This window comes from Mastigoproctus giganteus, chromosome 2, assembly GCF_048544385.1.
Source record: "Mastigoproctus giganteus isolate SK-2022 chromosome 2, ASM4854438v1, whole genome shotgun sequence".
Classification (NCBI taxonomy): domain Eukaryota; kingdom Metazoa; phylum Arthropoda; class Arachnida; order Uropygi; family Thelyphonidae; genus Mastigoproctus; species Mastigoproctus giganteus.
In genome coordinates, this window is record NC_143576.1 from 155,566,100 (window position 1) to 155,582,583 (window position 16,484).

Sequence of the window (16,484 nt, forward strand, 5' to 3'; positions counted from 1 at the left end):
CTTTTAAATTTGATGAACAAGTGTTTACTAGATGGAATATTTCCTCGTCAATGGAAAACAGCTCTACTAAAGATACTGCACAAGCCTGAGAAATTAATATCAGATCCACGGGCCTAAAAGACCTATTTCGCTTTTAGCAAACCTGGGGAAATTGTTTGAGCGAATGTTATCCCCAAGAATCCAAAAAATGCTAGAAGATCATCAGTTATGTTCAGAAGCACAATACAGCTTCAAGAAAGGACGGTCGACTGAAGACACTATATATCTTCTGACCAACTATATGTCCAATTCATCTGCTAAATACGTACTAGCTGTGTTTGTGGACTTTCAGGGCGCGTTTGACACTTTATGGTGGGAAAGTGCCCTCAGGAGCTTGATATCCGCAGAGTCTGATGCGTATATCTACAGTGTTATGCGATCGTACTTTAGCGACAGACATATTAAGGTGGTGGCAAAACATCTTACGTACTGGGCTCAGATTTCAAGAGGATGCCCCCAAGGATCAGTGTTGGGACCTCTTCTCTGGAACGCTGTGCTGGATGAATGGTTAACGCGGGAACACAATGGTATTAGTAAGATAGCCTATGCGGATGATTTGGTGATCGTTGCTGATGGAAACACAAGGAGAATAACTGAAGAGAAAATACAGCCTATCTTGAATGACTTTATGTCACTTGATGTCAACAAACTGAAAATATTCCCCAGTAAAACCAGTTTTATGACTTTTAAGAACCATTTTAGCCACAACGCGCCGCCTAGAATCCGACTAAATAATACCCAAATACCACATGTATCCCAAACTAAGTATTTGGGAATCACTTTAGATGATAAACTCAGTTTTCTGCCTCATGTGTCAAAACTTAGGGACAAAATCCGTTTTTTCACAGCCTCAGTTATCAGAGTCTCAAGGAAAGAGTGAGGATTATCAAAGAAAACCTGAACCTTTACTATAAAACCATATTTTTGCCTATTCTATCATAAGCAGCAAGTATTTGGTACCAAAAAGTATCAAAGGTAAAAGTGAAACAGAAACTTATTTCCACACAAAGATCAGTCCTTTTGACGATCAATAATATTCCGAGGACTGTTTCAAACAACGCACTCAAAATACTTGGTGGTACGATTTCTGTAGATTTATATATTGCTTTTCGGGGTTTGATTTACTACCTAAAAAAAGAGCAGTTTAAGACAATGCTTGGAATTACGACTGACCCAGCCAGCGACTTTAAAAGGGAGAAGAAAAGGCTTTGGAAAGAATTTACTATTGTCTGGCAAAAAAGATGGGATGAGAGCGAATTTGCACTTGTAACAAGAAAGTATATTGCGCAAGTTTTTTTTTTTTTTTTTTTTTGTAGTTGTTGGCGCATCGGCTTCTGTGGCCATAGTGCACCTCCCAAAGTTTTTGCAGTACTTTTGATCCAAGCCCGAGGCGGGATTCGAACCCGCGACCTTTGGGTTGCCAGGCAGTCACTTTACCCACCTGGCTAGCCCGGTCGGCTTGCGCAAGTGGAGTTCTCAATAACTCCTGGAGTTATTTCGTGGTTTGGACCTTCTATGACAACTTCTTATCTGTTAACAGGCCATGGGTCCCTCCGGGCTAAGTTGCCTGGAGCCTGATCCGTACTGTACATGTGGGGAATATGAAACGTGGATTCATGTACTTCTGAACTGTCCATTGTACTCTCAACTTAGAACGGATTTAATGTCTGCGGTTCCAAACTTATTGGAGAACAATGTAAATATGTTAGTTGAAGACCATAATAACTTTACTGCTCTGCAAACCTTCTCAAGATCAGTTTTCATATTGAGGACTCAGCTAAGAACTTCAGCTTTTTCTAGGAATTGACTTCACAAATGACCAAAAGATAAAGGTTTAAGTGTAAACAGAAAATTTAAGTTAATTGTTATTGTGTTGATTTATGTTAATTAATGTTGCATTGATTTTGGCCAATTGTTATTGACAAGATTTATGTCAATTGTTATTGTAAAGATGTATGTTATATATTGTTTTCTTGGTTCTCAGTAATTCAGAGACTGAGCATATTTAAAGAAAAAGTATTGTATATATCTGTTTAATATAATAATTAGTGGGTGTAAGTGATGATAATTTGTGGAAGTTCTCCACTAGTAATTCATTTTTTGACACCTACTGGTATTGTACTACTTCCGGTGGGTGCGGGACTTGGGCATTCGGCACAAATACATAACGTCAACCCGGGCCTAGAGAAGGGCACCGGGCAACAGCTGTCTTATATTGGCGGTGGTAAAATACCTCGCACATGTTTTTAGGCTAGATTTGTTGAGGTTCTACGCCAAAACAGATGAACTAGGTGGAGATGGGCTTTTGCCTAGGAGCCACCCTTGCCTCCGGGATACACGTACGAAGTGTCCACTTCTGGTCCTGCCAACGCAGTTGGCAAGAAGCCTTAGCTGTTTTTCTTAGATTTGATCCTGCAATAACACCTTCTTCCAGCTTGGTTTTGCTGGTTAATATGAGTAACTTCTGTTGAACTCTCTGGCTGCTGGTAGATGGCAGTTCGTTAAACTCTGTCTTTTGGAGAATACCGGCGATGATCAATCTCTAGGATGTGATGCTTGTGCTCATCTGTGAACAGTGTCTCTTCATTGGTTTCTGCTGTAGCCTACTTGCCAGGGTGTTGTGCTGAAGCTGAGGGAATGACCATTGCACAGTACAGTTGATTTGTAATGTGAAATTTGTATACTGTACTATACTATGTCTACATGTACGGCAGATTTGCCAGATTTTTTTTTTTTTTTTGGCTAGGGGCCGCTTTACTTAATAAATGTCCACATGTAGGAGACATGAGAATATGAAATTAATTCTGGAAGCAATGAAGTATAAAGACCACCAATGGCAGATCTGTGGAGACCTGAAGGTGATGCAATATTGTTGGGCATGCAGTTGGAATACACGAAGTACTGCTGTTTCCTGTGTGAGTGGGATAGTCTAGCTAGGTCCTCACACTACAAGAGAAAAGTCTGGCTTCTAAGGGAAAATCTGCGCCCCGGGGAAAAAATGTCCAGCACAATCCTCTGGTTGATCGAAGCAAAAATTCTTCTGGCCCCCTTAACACATCAAACTGGGACTCATGAAGAACTTTGTTAAGGGGATGAACCAAGATGGAGAAACTTTCAAGTACCTGAGAGGACAATTTGCACTGTTGAGTGATGCTAAGGTTAAGGAAGGAATCCTTTTTGGTCCGCAAATTCGTGAACTTTTAAAGGATAGAAAACTTTGAGCGAGTCCTCCAAGGTAGTGAGAACGCAGCTTGGGAAGCCTTTAAAAGTGTTGTGCATGACTTCCTGGGAAACTATGTTGAGACTATGAATAGCTTTCTAGAAGTATCAATTAGGCTGCAACATGTCACTGAAAATCCACTTTCTCGACTCTCATCTGGACTTCTCTGACAACTGTAAGTGACGAGCACGGTGAGCGATTCCACCAAGACATTTCAGCAATGGAAAGAAGATATCAGGATAGGCGGAACGCTTCTATGCTTGGTGACTACTGTTGGACAGTGACAAGAGATGCCCTGGAAGTGGAATACAAGCGAAAAGAAAGCGCTGTCATGAACAGGCAACATTTTGAGAAAGTACTTTCGGTTCCTGTGCAGTTTTCTTTTGTGTTCTTGTTTTTTTACGTGTTAATTAAAAAAAACTGTGATTTATGTTGTATCAAGGAAATGTAAATGTAAGATTGTTTTAATATTACTTTTCACTCCCACTATTACTGAAATTACTATTTTTTTATTGAATAGTGGAATCAGCGAAGACAGGGCCTTAGAGATAGATGGTGTATATCTAGTCATATTAAAAATGACAGCATGTGAGCGTATCGATTATCAGTAATGTTAATGAGAGAATCACTAGGAATGATCCCCTTGGACTGGAGAAGAACTAATGTTTTCGCCAACCCTTAAAGGAGGAGCTAATGAAGTGATGGGAAAATACAGACCGGTGAGTTTGATTTTCGTGGTCGGTAAGAGCATGGAGTTTGTGTGTGTGATTAAGAACATAACACAGGATTAACTCGATAAGAATATAATCCTGAAGGGTTCAGAGGTAGTGGTTTACCATGCGGCGATAGCATATCGTGTCCGATAAATCATTAAGAACTCTATTGTGCGAAGAAGGCACATACAAAAGTGCAAAACTTCGACAACCGGACATCTTAGGGGACCTGACTGAATTGTATAAGGAGGAGGTATATTCTCACTAGTATAGAGACAAACATACTCTGCTATTAACGAGTTATCGGATCTTTTAAAGTACGCAGCCAAAAAAAAAAAACACACCCTTCACATAATGGTAAAACTGCAATTTGGAATTTCGTATTCAGGTCCAGGGACTTCATTTAAAAAAGAGAATTTTAGAGAGGGTTCAAACACGGTCAACCAGACTAGTGAAAGCCACTTTGTCCATAAGAGAGACTGCTTAGACGGTGCAGAGTGCAAAACTTCGACAACCGGACATCTTAGGGGACCTGACTGAATTGTATAAGGAGGAGGTATATTCTCACTAGTATAGAGACAAAACCAGATGGCAAGAATATATACTTTTAGAGAATAACAGAAAGCTAGATTTTAACGAAGTTTACCTTCTAACAGCGTATTGCAGATCACTAGAATGAATTAATTGCAAAAATAGCCTAGGTGTAGAGTTTGGTAAAGTTTAGAGCGGAATTAGAAGGTATTTTTTGGCGACGAGAAAAGTATGGGTGATTGGATTTTTTAATGGAAAAGTTCGCATTCTTGCGTCATTCAGCCATTCTCATTACTCGGCGAATAAGGTCAACTTCAACCATTCCTGGTCCCTGTCCCTCTGTCATCGTGGATCCCTTTCATAAAGTTAATACAGCGTACCCAGCCGACCTGCATTATACAGATGCGTTGCAGATGTATGTCAGTTATGTCTATCGACGTCCTAGCCACACATCTGAGAGGTGATATCCAGGCTTCATAACTCGATTTACTGTAAGAATATTACCGCCATTTGATGGAATTCATATCGACAAGTATGCAGTTCCTACACTATATCACGCTGGTGTTTTTAATTAGCTGTTCGTGGAGTGTATACTGACAGAGTTCATTACATTTTAGTTTTATTCCCAATATAAAGAAGTGGGAGATACTCTTGCTCCAGAAATAGCCGCCTCATTCATTGGCTTAACCGTCAAGCACATAGTGGTCACCTCAGCTGAGCGAATCAATCCTTATTTAAATCGGGAAATGTGGACAACAAAACAGAAGTTATTTTTTATGAATTAATTAACTTTGAAACGCACTGCAAGCGAACGAGTTCAATATAAGAACTAACACTGTTGACATTGTGCGCTTTACATACAGTATTTTCTGGGGGTCCCCTAACTTCTGCGGTCCATAGTGGCCGCTTACATCACTGCTTCCATCAAGGCGAGCAAACGTATCCAAAAATATTGTACATAACTGTATATTAAAAAAAAAATACTAACAAATCATAAACCGGGATAACAATAATGTAGTTACATGCACTCGAACCGGATAAAGGAGAACGGCACGGTTTATGACAGCCTCTGATTTTGGAAGCCTTAACTCATACAACTGAATTCAGAAAGTTAAATTCAGAGGACTTTCACAGATTTACATTCACAGCACTTACGAAAAATTTCTTAAAGAATTGCAATTACAATAATGAATAAAAAAGAACTTAATGTAAGACCGCCCTGTGCCCGAATGAAAATTGGCTAGCGAATCGTAAACCGGGCACTTTTTACACCGCGTGAGTACATTTTTTTTTTTTTTTAATACAAGCTGTTCATTCTGGGAAAGAGGCTATTAAAATACAGAGATGAACCTGCTGCACAAGATTTAATAATTATGTGCCTGGTATTTTAATTGGCTGCCAAAAGATAAACGCATTTTTTATAGTTAGAGATCGGGAGGATAACAGGCTCGTTGTAAAAAGAAAGAAGGAATAAACGAACGAATAAAACGAGACTTTCACGAACACGTGAATAAATTTTAAAATACCACAGCAGCTCCGAATTTTTCTTAAATCATCAAAAGTGGTCTTTGAACGAAAGCAATCATCATACATTAGCATATAACATTTATTTTGAATACTTAGAAGCGCTGGAAATGCATAATGTTTGTTCTTTAACCAATACTTCGTCTACCAAAAATTAGAAAGCGAAAAAACCAAATATGCAAACTGCGCTTGCGCATAAAAGCAGCAATATGCCCAAGAAGATTTGTGACAACCTCTCAAATAAAAAAGAAGAAGAAGAAGCTTAGCCTTCTTTCTACATGCGTACTATTTTCTGCTGCAAGCTTCATTTTTATTTTATTTATTTATTTTTTTGTAAAGCAGTCTAATTTTATAATTGCAGACGTCGTCTGACATTAATGGCTGGCTTAAATCCAGTTTCTAGAAAACAAAATTGCTCTTAATTATGATGTAATTGTATAAACTCTGATTTCAAATAAGGTCCCGGTTTAATGCATTTAATTTCATTAACTAACACCATTAATTACAAAAATTCGCTCGGAATTAAAGAACAAAAATTAAAAAAAAGGCGAAAACTCCAAGAACGAAACCACTGCAATGTCAGAAGAATGAAAAAATAAATAAATAAAATAAAATACGCATTTTCAGTTCTACTAACTCTCTCTTCAGACAACCACTTAAGATAATAAACTTTTCTTTTCTTCTGTTTTTCCCCGTCTGCTGCCAGAAATACAAAAACTTGGCACAAGTTACACACACACGCCGTTGGCAAGGCTCAAATAAGTACTCTTAACTTTCCAACACATTTTATTTTGCTTTATGTAAGCATGAACTTAATTAATTTGTCGTTTCTGCAGTCATAATGACAGACGCTGGAATCAACGCGAGCAACCTTAATTTCCCATGTTACCTGCTTGCTTCCAACTTGCACGCTACACGTTGCCACGTTACACCAGAGCGTGTCAACTCCTCGAATGTTAACTAATCACGAACTGCCACGTGCATGTATATCATTCAGAAGGCAAAACCGCACCACCTGATGATCCAAGTCACTCGTTGTTTATTAGCGATCAGAGTCGACAAGGGTGCGATATTTCAACATCGCATGCACTTACAGAACCGCGGACGTAGAATAGCTTTATTGGAAGTAACGCAAATCGGGTAGACGCCATATGTAATGAATGTATTGTGGGAACGCTAAAAATAACACATCCATTGGTTTACAGAACTTGAACAGCGCGTACATGTGACGGATTTATTGGTAAAATTAATTTTATGGTAAGTTTACTTTCCTCAATTTCGTCTGATTGAGACCAAATGCAAATTCGGGAATTATTTAGCCAATTTAATGAGCAAGAGACCAAGTAACCAACGCCCATAATTGTGACGAATCAGCGTTTGATGATTGCTCAAAAGGAACGAATTCAAATTTAAGAAAATGAAATGGATAATCTTGGGAGATACTCACCGCCACTTTGTCCTCCTGTTTTGGAACCACGTTTTCACCTGAGCATCCGTCATTTTCAACTGTTTGGCGAGAGAAGCTCTTTCGGCCGATGCTAAATACTTTTGCTTGTGAAACCGTTTTTCTAATTCACAGATCTGCATTCTTGTAAAGGACGTTCTGGGTTTCTTCCGTTTAGGTGGTGTCCTGTTTTGGTAGGGATGACCAATCCTTCTTGGAGCTACGGATGTTAGTGCTATAGAAAGGAAACATACATTTTACAAAGGAAACAATTTTGCGTACATGATGTATGCAGTTTTAGAATTTGAATTATTAGAATTAGAAATATGAAATAAAAAATTAGCACAGCAGAAGAAATTCGTTTCAAAGAATTTTGAATAAAAATTACACGTAATACTGGAACAAACGCTAATCTTACAATGTTTATCGGTAAATGCTACAGCTTATTAAGAATAGGGATGTGTGATCTTCAGCTAATATTCGGTGATTAATACTTGAGACTAATCCAAAGAAGGCGCAAATTCAAAAATGATTTTATAGCGAAGAAGACTTTTGGATAGAAGAAATTTGTGAATTATCAGAACTAAAATAGAATATATACAATGCGGTTTTGGTATGGTAAAAATTGAAGAGGTCACTTTGGTGCCGCGTGAAGGTCCTGTAATAGAACAAAGTGGAAAATTCAGAAAATCAGGATTAGTGTCCAACGATGATGAAATTGATAAGGTAGACTGAGTGAAGACAGACCACTAGGGGGAACTGTGTGATATATGAGTCACAGTGAGATTTAAAGGCAGGTTTCGTAAATCGGTAGTGACCAAAGGGTACATGTATCTGAGATGTAGATGTTGAGGCGAATAGTCGGAGTAAAGAAAGGGCCGAATATGGAATGAATATGTTAGAGGGAATTTCAAGGTAGCTTCGGGTTGTACAGAAGCCACAGGAGTGCCGTTTGAAATGCCCAGACATCATAAAACGAACAAAGGGAACGCGGATGGAAGGATCGACGAGAATAGGGTGATAGAGGAGGACATGGTAGAGACGACAAGATGCAAAAGAATGCGAATTGTAGGCGAAGTGACTCTTAGCAGGAGGAAATGAGGAAGAGGACTTGAAGGGCTAATTCCAAAAGCAGGGGAGCCTGGGGATAGGAGGAAGTAGAGGGTGTTTGCCACCGAGCGCCCGATGGGACTATTCGTTTATTTAGTGGCGCAAATATATCGCATTACCCCAGGGTACCATATAACCTCGCTGCTCCTCTGTCCAAAAGCAGAGAGAAATGTCTTAATGGTGATGTCAATTGCCATGGAAATGTGTGCTGAGACCACTGTGGCTGAAATCCATGATTTCAAGTCCGCTTCGCTGTCTTTTATGTTTTTTTTTTTAATTTCATTGTTTCATTTCTTATGGGAAAATAGGCCATAATGCCTTTATCTTTTTTATGCAGTGAGGTTAACAAAATGGGCACTGATACCTCACTGCATATACTCACAGACCAATGCAGAGCAGTCATAAAATATTTACGATAACATGGATTCAGTACCGACTCAGTGTTCCAACGAATTCAAATGTTACTCACTGCAACAAATGGCTTTGGATTCTAAGGTGATATCGCCGAAATTAAATCTAGAATATAATTCTATGCAACTACAGGGCCTGCTGATAATTCCGATATAATTTCTTGATTTTTATTCTATAAGAGGGAGAAAAAAAAACAAAAGAACAAGACGCTAACTGGGCAGTTCGTGTCAACTGGCAAGCATATGAGAATCCAACTGATGGATGTGAACACCAGTTTCTTCGCATGAGAACAATGGCTTTCACGCTCAGGACTAGACTTGATCGTTAAAAATTAGACATAATCATTAAATTGGACAATAATAAAAAACTGGTATAATCAGACTCGTATCTACAAGAGATTAAAAAGTTTATATGCTCTTTTCAAATGTGATACTACGTAATATTTTTGAAAATGGACCAGTGACACATGAAGTATTAGATAATTAAAAGACACCCTTCAAACGTGTTCACTACCAAGTCTGCTCTAGGATATATAAACAAGACAATGACTGTGTTCAATGGTCCATTTATCTACCTGTGCAAGAAAAACCAAACCACCTAGAGGAGGGAAATTATCAGGAAGATCAAGCTAAGATCAACCAATTCAGTACCGGACAAAAAACGCCCTCAATAATAATTTCCTCTGAAGGTAGAAAGGAAATCGGAAACCAATAAAACAAACACTCGTTAAACAAAAACAGTGCAGTAATTTCGATTATCAAAACAAGTTCCCTTGGCGTTTAATGCTCACCGAAGCGAAACGAGTGAACTTCAAAGATGACACTGAATTAAACCAACAATTGCAGAACGTTACCAGTCTCACTAACAGCCACTAAAGAAAGACACAGCGACGGTTAACGACGAATACTCCTTCCTGGCCATCAAATCCACGTATGCCATAACCCTTGTTAGTGCTGGGGAGGTTTACTGTTGTTCCCCCGAAGGAAAAACCCAATCGCCAGAGCATAATTGACCTGGGCATTGATCGCATGTAGAAATTACGGGTAGACTTCCCTACTGGCAGTCAGAGCTACGCGGAACACTTGAGAAGGGTTCTTCCCCACCTTTAACTCATCCTCTGATGCGGGTGTGCAGAGGAGGGGGGGGGGGAACTAACCTTTTTCCGTGTTGCGATTCGTTCGTCTTCCGTCACTGCTAAATGGCACGATGCCAAGTGAGAAAAACACGAGCTGTCACTTCCCCCGTACGCCAACCGCGTTAGAGATTTAATATTTTCACGCGTTCATGGAACGGACAGATAAAAGGCCGCGTTTTTCTTTAAAACTACTCGTAACTGCAGGCAGATTTAAGTTTTATTGCATCAAGGGGGACATTTAAACGGTTTAATTTTCCGCAGGCGGCGATCTTTTTTCTTTATTGTTTTTCCATGTGTGAAAAGAAAACGAATGTCGCAGAAAGAGAATTTAATATAGGCTAATGCGGCCGAAAATATGAGGCCGATCTTTCATCAGTAAGACGTATCATTTATAAGAAGTATCACTTAAAAGAGGGCGTAATTACATTTTACAAGAAATAATTCCGAGTAACTGTAGCTTGATTCTTTTATCACACGCAAATGGCTACGAAACTCCCAAGTGTGGCCTTTATTCGAGATAACGACACCATGCCGCCTTAGCGCTGGTTTAAATTAAGTTTAATCTGATGTAGGGTGCGCTGATACATGCTAAAAACTATCCAGTCTGCGATTCTGGCTGCAAAAAAATAAAAATGGAAAGAGGATAAAGATAATGGCTGTTTTAGAGTACGGTAGGAGAACCATTACGGGAACATTTCCCTAATGACTTCACAACTTTGCATACAGAGATAAACGCAACTTTCTCAAACACCAACCACTCGCAAAAAAAGTATAAAAATGAATAATATATGTACAAATTGGCATTCGTTAGAGCGGCCAAGGAATAACGAAGTTGCTGATGCCGTTGCAGTTTTTATTTTTAATCTTAACGTATCATTCATTAAGAAAATAATCATAAAGAAAAGCGGGGTCCGCAACTTTTGTAGGGGCTTTGCACAAGAATTAACTTAAACTACTTTGCTAATGGTTAAAGTGGAAGAGGATGGATCCCTATTGTTGCTACGTGGCTTTCTACTGTGGCAAAAATCCCATCATCCCTTTTCGTAGAAAAGGGATGCTAAGGTTTTTTTTTTAAAAAAACTTTTTGTGGTTGGGATTTTTAGAATTTTTAAATCTCGAAATTTTTACGAGTACGTAATGGCAACAACCACGCGATGGAGAAACACCCCAAGAAAAAAATAACGGCTAAATACCCTATATATTATTTAATATATATGCAGAAGCATTGCTGAAAGAGTACAAAGAGCAGAAAGAAGGAGAGGAGAAGATAAAGACAAGATTTGTAGATGACCAGGTACGGATTGTTAATAATGAGAAAGAATTACAGAGCTCCTTGCATATCTTGAACAGCAAAGCAAAGGAGTAAAATATGAAGTTTAACAGCAAGAAAATCAAGATAATGTTAATTTCAAAGTGGCCAGGAAGAAGAATTAACGTAACATTAAACGGAATAAATATTGGAACAGGTGGACAGATACAGATACTTGAAAAGCATAATGATAAAAATTAGAAAAAGCGTGGCGGAAATAAAAACAAGAATTGCAATGGGAAAAAAGGCATTTAGTAGTAAAAAAAGAACTATTGAGAAGAAATTGATGAAGACATTAATATGGACTGTTGTACTATATGGATCAGAGACATGGACACTGAGAAGAGACGAGATTAGATGGCTAGACGCTTTCGAGATATGGGTGTGAAGGAGAATGGAAAGGATGAAGTGGGTAGACAGAGTGAGTAATGAGGAAGTCTTGAGGAAAGTAGGAGAAGAGAGAGCGTTAGTAAAAGAACCAAGAAGAAGCCAAAAGAACTTTAAAGGACATGTATTGAAAGAGAAAGCATGTTGAGGAATGTGACTGAGGGATGTGCGGGATGAGAGCTGTAGGGAGAAGGAGAATTGGAATGATAGACTGGATGGGAAGAGAAAATTATGCAAGTATTAAAAGGAGACCGCAAGATGGAGAAGCATTGTGTCAATGGAGCCCTGAACCTGCCTGAGGGCAGAGAACTAGATGAAGAAAACTGCCGACACAGCATAATCACCCGGACTAAGCAGTGCTTCAGTTGAACGTGTGAACATTTTTCTCCTGGAAAACGTTGCTTTAAATTCGTCTGCATCTTATGATTGGATTGGATTGGATTGGATTGGATTTTTTTTGTGGTGCCATCTTATGGTACGAAAGTATATTAGGTGCACACAGTGATATAAAGTTTTTTTCTTCTTCTTCCAGATCATACCACACTGCTATTGCGCAGTATACCCCAGTGAAGCCTCATTCGAACTCCTCTTTCGTTGCCAATAAAAAGCTCAATAAAACCTTGCCTTTCTCCAAACACTTCAGGTCTTTTAAGAAACATAGAATCAGCAATGTCCTTGTTTTGCACTGAAGAGAACGAGCTCTTTGAAGAAATTGAAAGTTCAAACAAGGAGTGAATTCGAACTACATTTACATCTGGTTTAGAAGGAACTTTGAACTTCTGTTTCATATATATTCCATAAAGTATTTTTCCTTCCCAAAATCAGCCTTTAAAATTTGGAGTTTATGGTTTTGTCTTATAGTCCGGAAAATTCTGTAACTCTTTTACTTATTTTTGTCGGCGCCTCCGTAGCCAGGTGGGAAGAAGCAGCAGTGCATAGCACACGCTTCTTGATTAGACCGGGGTTCGAGCCCGTCACCACCAAATACGGAGGATGCGGAAAGGTCAGGGACTGACCACCGCATATCCCGGAGCAATATGGCCTTAGTTGCTAATGCTCCTAAAAACCAAACAACAACTTATTTTTGTTTTTATTTATTTAATTTTGGAAACATTATAAGTATTTCAAAGTCTCTCTAACCGAGTATAAAATGAGTTTCTTATGGCTTTCCTACTAACCTGCCTCATGTTGATAATACTGACTGCCTGTTCAAATCTATCTCAATAAAAGAAAAATAAATAGTTTTTCAATTCGATTGCAAAGAACTGTTCTTAACTAAATTCATTTTTCAACCAATGTTTAAGCAATTTATGTCTTTGTTTTGATACCTGTGCGAATACCTTATTATATTTACAGACAACTTTTTTCTTTTTGCTAAGGATGACCTTGGATTAAGTTAAACTAGGATTATCGAGAGGCTATCGTAACAAACGAAAGGTTGGTTGGCTGATATATTATTGGCACAAGGGCTGCTAAGGCCACAAACGAAAGGGAAACATAATGTGGTGAAATACATTAAGTAGGCTGCACTACCGGAAATGGCATCACTTTTCCAGCTTGAAAAATTACAGACCACGAATTACAGATTTGTAGGATGGTATTTCGAAACAAACACATCGTTAAACATTTCATTACAGCCCAGAGAACGTGTCCGAATTTCAAAGAGAACAGGTGCTGTTTAGTGGGTGTAAATTATCGCATTCTGTCCGATCCCTTGGCTGCTGTTCCGCCCATAAATAAATATTCTCAATAAGAGAAAGTGAAGAGTTAAAAACAACAGTAAAACGAACAATAATGTACCTAAACAAAAAGGAGAGACAAAAACACAGAGATGAAACACGATTTCCCGAAAGAAACAGGTCACCGACAGAGACGAGAAAGAAAACCACGAATGTCGACGGTGGGTTAAAGTAATTGGTTTCTGAATTAAAGGGCCCTCGCAGCAACACTTTCTCAAATCAGATTAAACCAAAAACCTGCACAATCGACTCTAACGCCCATCAAATTAAAAATCCATTACACAGAAAGTCGCATTTATTTATTTATTCGGAGGCGAATATGGGTGTTAAAACCTATAATTGGGTCAACCCGTCCACGGAGCAGGTCATTAAGGCCATCCCTCCGAGTGGACATTTATATTACAATGGACTTCACTAAGAGCTACAACGCAAGCCCTCAATTGTGTACAGCGTGGAAATGCACACGGCAGCCCACACAGAGTTTGTGTGGTGGGGGTGGAGGGGGAAGAATATCGACGTTCCGTATTGAAAAGCGTGGGTGGGAGCAACTTCAGCAGTCACGTTTTTCCCCTACGAAAACTAAATGCTCGTGCCCTTAATACGTACACACAGTTGGCTGTAATTAAAAACCTCGCTACATTGTCATTCTTAAGTGTATTCTACTGCGCGAGTAATGAAGTGTATCTCCGTGGATCAAGTGCGTGTTTATGCCCACTTCAACCCCGGAGGCTGCAAATGCGATTTCATGTTGGTAAATTTGTAGCGTCTCGAGTGGCATCCAGTTCATAAAGTGTGTAAGTACGTGATGTGCTTTCCGGACGAGTTCGCTTTCGGACGAACTCAAGCGAGGTCACCGAGTTGATTATGCACGATATCATTGTGGTCCCACTTTACGTCGAAGCTTTTTCCTGTCCAGATGGTTGTAAAACGTTCGGAAGTTGTGCGAGCTGCGAACTCATACCACGCAATTGTCTCATCGGTAAAAGAATTATCCGTTAAAAAGCAAACGGGAGCTTCCAGATCAAAGATCAACCCAAAACAAATACTATGCAGAGATGTTATACATCAAAAACATACAGAAATATCCCATTTCCTGCCCCATCATAGGTAATCATAGTACCCTCTACCACCAAATGCAAAATAAAACGAATTTGCCCGCGAGGATTCAGAGAACAATGAAGATGTCAGCTATCATTTCTCGAATCGAAATAGTTACACTGACGAGTATAAAAAAATCAATAAATAAATAAAATAAAAAACGCTATTGCTGTTTAAAAAAAAAAAAAACAACCTTGACAACCAACTGTTCACTGCATGCTTCACTGAGATTCAGCCTGATGTTTTGTTCCCAGAAATGATAATGCATTAGACAATGTAAAAAACTCTTGGGGGAATGAAGGTTGGACAATGCCAAAGAACAGCCGAATGGTTAATGCAAAAAAACAAAACTGATTTCTAGATTATGGCAGAAGCCATTAACACGAGGAAGAGTGGCTAATCAACCACAAAAGAAAGGTCTTTAACCACCTTCTATGAAGACTACCATTGTGAAACTTTCTGAAAGAAAGTATCTAGAAACAGCTAAACAACTCAAACCATACCAGTCTTAATTCAGCATTAAAAAAGCAGTACCCGCACTCTGATTGGTACGTAATGTACGCAGAGATCAGAACCAAAATATATTCGGCAAAGTTTTGGTCAAATGATTCAAATTCACTGCTCGTCTGATTTCAGGACTTTTCATTTCTGAACACAAGCTGGCGGATATCTGTTTGAACATTACTATATTCCAAATTAAAGTAAGGATCAGTTAAGAGAGGGAGGGATGGGAGAATGCCGCTGCGAATATATATATATATATATTCTAAGAGGCCGTGCTCACCTTTTGAGGCATCCACTTATTTCGATTATATTTTTGGAAAGGGAAATCGTGGAAATGTGATGAAGTAAATGACTATACGTGTATTTTATAAGAAATACATGGATGGTTTTCAAAAAATAAAAATAAATAAATACACCTGTTATTCGAACCCTTTCGTAGCCACTCTACATACCAAAATTATTCCTCCCTAGTACATTCATTTTCTTCTGCGCCTCACCAAGTTCACCGGTATATGAATAGGAATAAATATGTCCATAAATTTCCATCTCCGGACCATTTCTCAGCAAGTGTACGGTAATCTTTTTTAGACTCCAATTAGTGTGCATAATTTACGAGTCCCGAATCGCATTCTTGTCGGCAAGAAAATCAGCCTCTTTCGCACGTTTCAAATATTGAAAGGGAAATTGTTAACCCCATCAAAAGCAGTAGATGAGAGCAAACGCTGGCGTAATCGCACGTTTCAGTGACGCCAGGTTATTTACGGAGACAAAACGGTGTACTAAAACACGAAGAATAATTTTCTACTCTCTCTGGTGGAAAAACTATATCGAAGCTTACAAGTACTTGCATGGGTAACACTTCTCAGGCAACGTGAAACATCAAGGTACCTTCATTTTCATTTGCGTGCGAATGAATAATACACGCTCTGCAGATGAACACGAAGATGGCAGCAATCAAGGGCTTCAGAAGTAAAGATGGGATTGCCCTTTTATACCTGCTGTTTGAACAAAGATAAGGATTGTTAAAAAGTGATGTTGAACTCAAGACAGTATACGAGGAGAGTGAAGTGGGCAGCTGTCAGTCGGAATGGAGATTTAATTTGCCACCGGGAATCGAACCCATAACGGTTGCTTTTAATGTTGTGGCCTATTGCCTTTAGAAATTTAAAAATACTTAAATAATATAAACATGTTAGAAAGGATTAAAAAAACCAATAAGATGTGATTGGATCCCACACCTATTAATGAAAACGGCAAAAACACGTAAAATGGATGGGGGGGGGAAGGGAATATGAGATCTGTTTTGATAATGTTTCATTT

At 38.9% G+C, this 16,484-nt stretch overlaps 1 protein-coding gene across 1 annotated transcript in view; it reads right to left on the reverse strand.

The window, feature by feature from the left end:
• The window catches only part of LOC150089679 (T-cell leukemia homeobox protein 3-like), a 100,632-nt gene that overhangs the window by 48,505 nt on the left and 35,643 nt on the right, over positions 1–16,484 (reverse strand). Inside the window, exon 2 of the mRNA XM_090390072.1 lies at positions 7,475–7,706. Within this exon, the coding sequence (XP_090246198.1) occupies positions 7,475–7,706 (232 nt within the window). The remainder of the gene's footprint in view (positions 1–7,474; positions 7,707–16,484) is intronic.